The sequence below is a fragment of the Phaseolus vulgaris genome, chromosome 3, assembly GCF_051622355.1.
Source record: "Phaseolus vulgaris cultivar YP4 chromosome 3, ASM5162235v1, whole genome shotgun sequence".
Lineage (NCBI taxonomy): Eukaryota > Viridiplantae > Streptophyta > Magnoliopsida > Fabales > Fabaceae > Phaseolus > Phaseolus vulgaris.
Window position 1 is genome coordinate 37,895,327 of NC_143500.1, and position 11,414 is coordinate 37,906,740.

Below are 11,414 nucleotides of genomic sequence, written 5' to 3' on the forward strand. Positions count from 1 at the left end.
TTGAACGTTGAATAATCTTCTGCAGGTGCATCACCAATCAATGGAGCAACTTGGAGAATTTACAATACTCACCTTACAGAAGAAGGACAACTCATCGTTGGTAAAAGCATTTGGTTGTGACTCTGATAAAACTTTTTCTCAAGACCACATTGTCATATGGTTCTTACAAGAAACCAAACAACAACATCAACATCACAAGCAAACATGTATCCATCTCTTATAGATACACTTAAAGCCCATATCTATTTAGTTGTGCTTGATATTTGAAATCAGTTAGGTAAAAATACAGAGTATGTGAACCCAACATCATTCAAACTCTTCAGGATCAATACCGTATTGATATACATGTCATCTGCAACCATGTTTCCTTACAAACTGAACATTTGGAAAGATTTGTCCAACCACAACAAGATGAGCATGAAGGTGAATCACACCTAAGTGAAACAGTGAATTGAGAAAGCAATAGAAAAGAAAGGAGGGTGGTGATCGATACAAAGAGATAACCAATGAACAAAGTGTTGCACCTCCAGTCTGAACTGCATGTCACCAACAAATTCCTTTCAAAATAGTACTTTCACCTCGAACAAACCAATGTGTTAGAGCATAATCTCGCTTTCACCCATTTACAACTGACAATTGGAAGTGATCGATTTTTTACAATATGATGGTGCCTCCTGTTGGGAAAATTCAGAATTAATTTTTCCTCTTTGAAGTAGATACAACATGAGCACTTTCGAAAGCAATAAGCAAATAATAGAAAATAGAGCAAATAGAATAATGAGACAGAATTTTTAACGTGGGAAAACCTTCCCCAACTTGAGAAGTAAAACCCACGGGACCTAGTCCAAAAAATTCCTCCACTATGAAAGTATGATTACAATATTTGTTTCTTCTCACTCTCACCGGTGCAGAAAAGCAAAACGAGTGCGGTTATTTTACATTTATAAGGGCGGCTATATAACCGTATTTGATGAGCACACATTTGTAAATCGAAAAGATAAGAAGGCGACTATATAGCCACATTCGTAAATTCGATTTATAAATGCGACTATGTAATTTACAAGAGGCGTTTAGGGTTTCTTTTCTTTTTCTTTGTTGATTGGGTTTCTAATCAAAGTTCTCAACTTTGATCTTTTGCGAAGAACATGGTCATTATTTTAGCATTTCTTTTGATCTCTTGATGCATCCATATCATACCTCTTCGTATTTCATCACAATGAAAGTCCAAAATATGCAAATAAAAATTTCCCAATGAAACACAAATATATGACGGAGCAAGGCGGCAACAACGATGAGGAAGGCACAATAGAAAGCAAACAAAAACCTTCCCAATGAAGCTTGACCTTAGTAATGGCATTAGACAAAACATAAGAGAAATGCAAAACATACAAAAATCAATGGTGAAGAAGAAGAGAGGAAGACAATGTTTACCGATGACACGAAGACAATGCAAAGAAAAGAGGAAGAAAAAAGGAAGCGCAGTTAATGGAGGAAGCACATAAGAGAAACAAAGCACGAGAGAAAGGAGAGTATCAAAATGTAAGTGGCGCGTTTCTGAGTTAGGGTTAAAAAGGTTTTAAGAAGGCGGCTATTTTTAAAGCCGCACTTGTACATCAAGCGTCACCCTTGTAAATCCAAACGCTTGATTTACAAGTGCAACTTTCCTAATAGCCGCACTTGTAAATAAACTTAATTACAAAAATGCCACCGTGTTTTTAACGAAAGCGTTTGAGCGCAAAACCGCACTAAATAAATAGCACTTGTTTATACATTTTGCACTAGTGTAGTGTCTGTGAGGATAATACTCAATCTCATCCAACAAGGATAATACAACATCTCACTAGGATTTCTAATCTCACCATTATGGTGAAAACACCTCCACTATGAAAGTAGTATATTTGTTTCTCTCACTCTGTGAGGATAACACTCAATCTCATCCAACAAGGATGGAATACAAAGTCTCTCTAGCATGTCAGGATCTCTAATATCACCATTATGGTGAAAACGTCTTCTCTATGAAAGTGGGATTACAAAGTCTCTCTAGCATCTCACTAGGATTTCTAATCTCACCATTATGGTGAATATCTACTTCTTCTTTTTTCTCTTTATGTTCTCAGTGTTTCATTGCTTCATGCTTCATTCTTCTCTTCCTCAAAAGTTCTCTTTATAAAAAGAAAGAGAGCAAAGATTCTTCATAAAGAGATTAATGCTCATTACATTTTAGAGAGAGTTACAATTTCCAAAAAAAATTTTAATGGTCATCATTAAATATATCGAATGGATTGATTACCAATATTAATGGGTCATAATCTCCCATTAAATTAAAGAGGGATTCTCAACCATTCCCCCCCTTAATAATTGAGGGTATCAATAATTCAGTTCCCCCACAATAATGTTACCAATATTCATTGGTCATAATTTCCCAATCAATTAAGGAGGGATTCCCAACACTTCCAACCCCACAAACTCACGTGAAAGTTTACCTTATCCAGACCACTTTGGTATCTGATGACCTAGCAATACATTGTCGTATTTTTACAACAACCTTAAAGGCAACGTCTCTCAATGGTATCACTGATTACCATACCTTTCCATAGATTCATTTGATACTCTATGCAAGAGGTTCATAACTCAGTTCACCGATTGAAGATCTCTATAGACCTGGTCTCGCTTCTGCATGTTAGACAACGGGAGAATGAGTCGCTATGCCAATATATGACTCGGTTTTCCAAAGTCCTAATGACGATACTCGACTTGCATCCAGCTGTAGCGATGCAATCCATCAAGGCAGGAGTTAAACCGACCCATTCTCAGATTCCTTATATGCAGATTCACCTTTAAACATAGACGAGCTTCGACAAGGTTTGTTCAATATATTAGTATGAAGAAAATTTATAAGCGAGAAGACGAATGGTGGAACAACCTAATGCTCTACCCTTTATCCCACAACAAGGTTTCAAAAAGAGGTGGACTACTAGGTTTGAAAATTATACTCCCCTAAATGCTACTCGGGACATTGTCTAAGGAAGCATGCAACCTAGATAAAAAAAACCTCAACCAACTCCTTCCCCCATATGTCGATGCCATGAAACGTTGCAACTACCACCAAAATCAAGGACACACAACAAAAGAGTGTTGTAAGGTTTGTGACTTGATTGAAGAACTCGTGAGATCAGGGCCCCTAGGAAGCTTTGTCCAAAACGATTTATAAACTCATGAGCTTAAGTAGATGCCCAACGAAATGACTACTTTATCGTAATTGTCTAGACTATGTTGTTTTTCCTTAAGTGTGTCCTATCATTAAAGTGACTTAGTAGTTACTTGACAATTAAGGTCGAGTTGTAAGTAACGTGATTAGTTCCTATCGAATATAAGATGAATTGTCATAATTGTATTAGTGATTTTCATTAACACATGATATATTATAAATCTCTATTATATTATTTATGCATATGAATGAATGTGAGACATGTTAATGTGATTATAATGTTATCAAATAAATATTTTTTTAACCAACTTTGAGACTGAACTTAATATGTTTGGAATGGTCAGTGACAATTTTTGAAAAAAAAATATAATAACAAAAATATCAAAGGATATGAATATAAATCTTTTAGTAGAAAGTTAATATAATTTTGTCTTTTCTAATTTTTAGTTGTTTGTCTTTTTATTGTGATGTATATTATACCCCTCTCTTTTAATTTCAATACAAAATTTAAAGAAATATTTTTTCTCATATCATTTAGTTTATTTTTTTTTCATCTCTATTCCATTTTGTTCATATATATTCTTTTATTATAATATTTATTTTCTATCTCTATTCGATTTTGTTCATATATGTTCTTTTATTATAATAGAAAAAACATCAAATCAAATTTTATTTGAAACCAAAAGTTTATCTAAAATTTTAAATATTAATAAATAATTTAACTGTTTATTTAGTTCCTATGATCACAAAACTTGTATTTATTAGTTTATGTACTTCTAAAAACACTTTTTTTATTATTATTTACAAATACTATTTTTAATATATATATATATATATATATATCATCTTAATTTTTTAACTATTGCAAAAAAGTAAAATAAAAATAAAAATTACTTTTGTAAAAGAAAAGGGAATATTTTTTTTTAGTACAGAAACAAAATATTTTTTAACTATAGGAGTAATTAAACTTACAATTTTTTCATCATGTTTGATTATTAAAATGTTACAACTGAAGACATTTTTAATTTAGATAATCATTGACAACAAAAATTTAAATACTTCTGGAATGTTGATCCACCATACTCACTCTGATACTAAAAGTGACAAAGTGTACCCAAGTTCTTTACCATTCAAAATTGTTAATTTATAGACTGACCAGATTGGGAGTAGATTAAAATAGATAAGATGCTATATTTTTTCAAGATCAGAACTTTATAAGAATGCATTCAAAATAAAATATACCAAAGTACATTGAAACGTAATGATATGAATAATATAGATTCAAATCTTAATTATTATACAAAAGTTTTGCCGAACAAAATTTTATAACATTTTCTTTTCAAAATGCAACACAATATTTTCAACAACTTTACCTATGTTACAAAAACACATTTTTTTTAGGCTGGTGTATGTTTTTAAATTACATAATTATTATAATTTTTGTTAAAAAAAAAGGTACTTTTGTTTCTTAAAAATCTTAATTAAAGAACCCTGAACGTGTGATACGGATCTCATTGAATCATAATAATCACATAGTAGAGTTTAATTCTTGTGCTAGATTACAACAATTCATGGTTGGGAAAACAACCAAACATCTTTTGAGTTATGTGTTTTTGCTGGTAAGGAATGCTCCGATTTTATATAACACAAGAATCAAATAAATAAGAAAGGACAAAAATATGATTATGAGTACGACACCACCATTTGTGACTCTCAGCAAGTGCCGGTCCAATCCAACTTAATGCCACCATCTGCTTATGTTCCTTAATAATCTCTCCATCCTTTCTTTCAACGTTTGTGGTTGCGGATAATGCTCTTGCACTTTCGTATAATATCCCTTTATCTACCAAAACTAAAGTTAAAATCAATCATGCACCATTACAGTGCAAAAATAATTGATAAACATGCATCACAATTAATGAAAGTGAAGAGAGAGACACGTATAACTATTTAAGAGTGTGGAACTCTTATTATGAACTTGTCTTTTCTTGGATTTAAACATAAATTTATTCTTATAATTTAATTTGACTTGGATTTCTGTATTTTAAAAGTTTATATATATATATATATATATATATATATATATATATATATACTTTTTTAAAAATAGCTTTCACACCGTGGTATAGAAAGATGCCAAAAGAGAGTATGATGTCCAAAGTATAACTATTTGATGAATGTCCACAAGGACTAAAACTTACATAAAACAGAATTATATATTAAATTATATCAAAATTATGCATTTAATTTTTTAGTTTTTTTTATTAGATCTTTATCTTTTTATGTTTTCTACACAGGTGTTTTGAGAGTTGTTTGAACTATTGTTTTAAAACACCTGGGTGAAGTATTGTTTAGTTCTAAAAAGTTTTTGTTCCTTTGGGACAAGATGGTTCATAAATCACAGTAATATAATTGTGGGAACAATTAGTGTATGAATTTGAAGTTTGTCTAATCTTTGTGTTTCTTCCATATGATCTGAGAAATTTGAAGTTTGAATTAAAGAGGATGGTACGTGGGGAGAAGGGTTAGGTGTAAAAATTACAGCAGACAGCGGTATCCAACCGTTCTCGAGACCTTATTAACACCACCCATCAATGAATTGCAATTAGACCAGTCACTGACTCTTTTCCATTCAATACTCACTCCTTCTATTTAATGCAAACCCTTTCATGCATCCACGAGTCCCTTGCCTCCCAATCTCCTCTATCTTTTCCAAATCAACACCACCGAGAAAGGAAGAACCATTCCCATTTGAATTTGAATTTTCATTTCACCCATTATGAAGGTTACATAAATAAGGTCCCAGATATGCATTCAATACAGGACCTAAACCACTGTTCACTGCTTTTCCATAAAGATACCTTCATGGCTTTATTAAAGGTTCACATTATTTCCTCACGTCATTTTCTTTCCAAGAGTATCCTCGAGGGTAAGTGACACACAGTTTCCTACTTGCTAACAATTAATTGGTAACATTTTCTTGGCCGAACATGTGAAAATGTAGAGTGAATTTTCAGTGAGTAATTTTGGAATCAACTCAGAAGGAAGAAGGACCAAATATGTTCAAAGAAATTATATTAGTTATTTACAGTTGGCACCGTCTACAAAAATCCAGTTCTTGGAGCTTTTATGTTTGACTTTTGAATTGTCCATGTCATGTATCACTAAAAATGGTTAGTGTCCTTACATTAGAATTCAACAACAGAAAGAGGTTTTACTCCCAAAGATGCACATTATTGCAAGAACATAACTTGTGGTAGTATCAATAAGAGAAATCGGAGAAAATTTACAAGATTGCAGTATCAATCGAAAGCTGAAATGTAAGATGTTTGACTGAGAAATCAACCAAGGGGAAAGCCAGAGAATCTTTCTTCTACATTGTTTACCCTCAAGGGAGTTGGACTAATAATCAATGGAACATCAACAAACTCAAAGCAGAAATACTGTACTTGGATCTCCCAACTCATTTCACTTTTTCCATTTCTCTTGAACCTTTCTACCACTAACATTCTATTTTAAACAAATTTAGATTCCAGAACTATAAGATCGAAGCAAAAAAATGGTTCTAAAATAAGGAGATAAGTATGTAAACAACTAGAGGTTGGAAACGGAGTGAACAACCTTGTTCTGTCTTCCTCCAGTGAGCCAAAGCAAAGTCCTTCTAGCAAAGGATGGCGCCCTAGCTTGAGAAGAATCCATACTATAACAACTCTGGTTTTCTTCATCTAAATCGAACTGACTTCCTCCTCCATTCTCCCACTTTCCAATATCCATCTCAGAAATGGTACTGCTTGTATCAAACTTGGAATTCTTGCCTTTCAAATCATCATCATCACCACTACCAGAAGCAGCAACAGCACTAGACTTCGCCGGGAAGCGAAATGAAACAGCCCTTCTAGATGAATCTGCCACAGCATTTGGCTTATCCTTTTTCCCCCTGAGCCAAATCTTTGATATGGAAAAACTTTCCTTTCTGATTCTTCCAATTGCAGCACTATTCCCATTACAAGTTGTAGTTGCAGTCCCAGTACTAGCAACATCATCCTCAACCACAGTTGCACCAAAGGCTGTAAACTTGAAATCCCTTCTAGACTCACAGTCACATTCTGACATTGCAGGCCTGTGTCCTGGAGTCAAAGGCAAACCAGACTTCTTCTTACTCGATTGCTTCTTGATTGGGGTTCGAATGGGCACTTGCAGTGAGGAACTCTCGTCCATAACATAAGCAAATGACCCCATGGAAAAACACCTTCTAGAATCCACATTGTTTGTAGTACTACTCTCTGCCCCACCATCACCTCCACCATCCACACTTTTAAACTTCCCCAGCTTAACAGTAACCACTTTTTCCACACCATTTGGTACTGTTGGATCAGGAGTTTCACTTAATAACTCACCTGATTTCAAATCCACACGGGTTGATCCAAATTCACTATCTCCACGGCATCCAAGGCGAGAATTTGAGGTCATAACCGAACTAGACCTTCCAACCGCAGCCTCTCTTTCAGGAACAATCTCCCTAGAACTCTCACTCCCAGATTCTAGGACAAGAACATAAGGAGAACATGAGTTGTTTGCAGAGAATTCAGGGAGCAAACTGGCTCTACAAAGAGGGCAAGTAGAGTGAGACAAGAGCCAGGTGTCAATACACTCCATGTGAAAAGCGTGGCTACATTTGGGAAGCAACCTGAGCTTGTCCTCAGGTTCAAATTCACACAAACAAACGGCACAGTCAAAGGGGTTTTTGAGTCCTATGATGGCCTTGTAGAGGAACACAGGGAGGGTGTCAATGAATGACTGGTCGACCCCAGCATCATGGAGGTGAAAGAGTTGCTGCAATTGGCCTTGAAGAGCAGTGGCATTGTCTAAATCATCAGGCTCTCTAGTTTGGGGTCTCCACAGAAATCTAACCAGCAGGTGTAGCAGACCAGAAATGAAGAAAACAATAGCCAGAATTATAATGATCAAAAGTATGCTTGGACTAACCTTCAACGCCCTATCGTTCAAACTGAAACTATCAGATCGAGCAGTGGGAGGAAAAGGTGAGTTTGGCTGTGAGAGAAAATATGGTGGCTGTTCTGGTGGAGACACAAAGACATCACCCCTACCCATTTTGCGGAGTCAGAGAAAACTCACAAAAGGTAGCAACTTTTTTCAACTGCAAATAGGATCCCACAGTTTTATGACATCATTTGGTGCCATGGGGAAGTGAAAGTGAGAGTACTGTTTTTCCGGTTGGATGAAAAAGAAAAGAAGTGGCAGGGGAAGACACCTTGCAAGAGCAGTGCTTTTGCTGGAGACAAATGTTTCCCTCACTTTTGTTTTTTGTTTTTGTTTTGCTTTAGATTTGAGTCTGGAAGTCAAAAAAGAAGAGGTGGGAGCATGAGTTCTTGAGCCTGGATTTTAAAGGAGTTCTCAACAAAGAATATCATAATGATTTGCAAGTCTTGATGAACAATTTTTGAGTGATAATGACACGCAAATCTGTCACCCTGTGAAATTTAATGAGATTAGGTTGGACCATTCAACAAAACTCACTCTCCTGCACAACTAGCGCCTTGCTTCCTGTTGGACTTTCTTCTAAAATTTTCAAATCAATGGACTTGCAAAACTGCTTGTAAAATAAAAATTAATAAACTTTTAATATCATAAATAAAACTATTAAATGCAGTCAATACTTACATAGATAAAACATGATTATATATTTAATTAAACATTTAATATAAATGTTAACAAATACAAATTCTATCAGGACATAATTAATATTTTATATTCTATTTTCTCAAATACAGTAAAACACCAAGAAACACATAGATAGAACTTTAACCTGTGAACCAAAGATCTGCAATAGTAAACTCTACCTGCTAGTTGACTTCTATGAGGAGCCTTCCCCTGCATCAACCCCAATGCCCAATTAATGCCCCCTAATTAAGATACTACTACTAATTAAATTAATGTATGTCAGAAGAAAATAATACTTGTAGGCATTTGCTTTGATTTGAAAATGTGAACCCAATAATCTGTTATCTCTTATAAAACATTTGTTATGACCGATTCACATTCTTTTTGGGTTCTTCTATTCCTTTTCCATTATGAAATCCAAGGGTGGAAGTCAAAACAAAAAAAGATGAAAAGATGAAAGTAGCAAAGGCTATAGAATAGAGAGAGAGAGAGGCATGAGACATGTGGAAAGAATAGAAGTGGGAGACATAGGATAGAGTAAAGTAAATAAAACAAATGAATAGATAAGGGGTGAGCTTTCCGGAATCCATAATCTGGGAAAATGTTCTCTTTTTTATTTTATGGTTTCAATTTGTCTTTATGGGAATTTTTCATACCCAGTTTCCGTGCTGCATAAAGAGGAACTACTACTTCAACCAAACACTCTTCTCTATAGAAGAAAGTTCTATCCTTTCTAACCGTTACTATCTTCTCTTGATAACACAATCAACTATTCAACCCAATATCACAAAATATGAGGAAAATTTTCAGATATGGTGTAATTTTTTTACTAGATAAATTTTAAAAAAATTTAAAAAAAATAGGATTTTAATTTAAAAAAGTGAAATCTTTTATTTTTAAATCAGAACTTGTATCTCAAGAAACGAATTCCTATTTTTTATTTATTTAAAGTATTCTTGAAGCACGATTTTTATTTATTTATTGTTCATAAATAATTTGTGAAATAACATAATTATATTTTTTTTATGTTATTTATTGTTAAAATTGTGTATTTAATTATTTTTAATTAAATATAATTTATAAAATTTATTATTGTAATTTAAACAAAGATTTAATTAATTTCAATAATTAACTTTTAAAATTGTGTATTTAATTGAATATAATTTAGATGATATATTATTATAATTTAAACAAATATTTAATAAGTTTAAATAATTAATTAATTATTTCTGTAATTTAAATAAATATTTAATAATATAATAATAAAATTGAAAAAAAAAAGTTATACTTCCAAACTCAATTTCAATTAAAAAAGTTAAAAATCAATTTTTAATTACTACTTTTAATTTGAAAAAATAAATTTATCTAATAGAATTGGGACGTTTAAGCACGTCTTCTCCAAATTAACTTCTGGATAAAACAATGCAACCTTTAGATTCTCTTTACTCTTTTTTTATTCCATTTGTTATACAAGATTTTATTTTAAAATTAAATTCTGTTTGAGAAGTTATTTTATTTAACTTATATATTTTTGTCTTAAATATAAATATAAAAACTTCAGGAAATATAAATATATTTTTTTAATTCATTTTTATTTTTAATGAACTTGTTCATAAAATATTATTTATTTAGTTAAGTTTTATTTTCAATAAATTTTATCTAAGTTTCAATAAAGAAAAAAATTATTCTTAATTGGTGTTATGAAATAAAATTAATTAACTTATTTCATAATTTGTTTTTATATCCTAAACAACATAACTTAATTAATTAGCTATAATTTTTTTTTTTGATAAATATAAATAAATAATATTTATTCCTCTATCTTATCAAGTTTTATACTATTCAAGGTTGTGCTTAAATTTATAACGTATTATTATTATAATAATAATAATTATAATAATAATAATAATAAATTCTCAATTCATTTACTGTCTCTTTAATGTTGTATCATTCTTTCAAATAAAAATTCTAACTGTTTATTTTAATTACTTTTAACAAAACATTTCTCCATTAATAAATTTTTTATTCTCTTTATTGTTACCAAAAATTATATTTATATATAAAATGGTAAATACATAATTTACTATGTTTTTTTATATTTTTTAGCGGATATGGTAATAATTTTACAAAGTACTTAAGTTAATTAAGTGAACATCAACTTATGGTTAAAATTTAAAATTTAGCTTTGTACTTTTTAGTTACTTCATTACTAAAAAGTTTATCAGTTGAAATAAAAAAAATAATGACGTGGGTTACAGTCAAAGATTATTTTTCATATAAAATAAACTAATAGGCTTTTAAGATATTTTTAATATTTAGAAGCATAAAACCACACTGCCTAAAGAATTAAGGTCAAGAAAATGGAAAAGTACAATTTTTGTTAGTAATTAAGAGCAATAATCTATATCCAGTTTCATCTATGGTCCAGAGTTTTAAAGCTGTGGAATGCAATGCGTTAGTGTATTCCAATCAACATAATTAAGCTTATTCGTTAACTATACAATTGAAGTTAGGGTGTGATTTA

At 31.8% G+C, this 11,414-nt stretch overlaps 1 protein-coding gene across 1 annotated transcript; it reads right to left on the bottom strand.

The window, feature by feature from the left end:
- Positions 1-6,510: 6,510 nt before the first annotated feature.
- On the bottom strand, positions 6,511-9,405 carry LOC137807384 (RING/U-box superfamily protein). The gene has a single exon (XM_068608007.2). The coding sequence runs from the start codon at positions 8,318-8,320 to the stop codon at positions 6,803-6,805; it is 1,518 nt and encodes a 505-aa protein (XP_068464108.1). The 5' UTR covers positions 8,321-9,405; the 3' UTR covers positions 6,511-6,802.
- Positions 9,406-11,414: the final 2,009 nt, after the last annotated feature.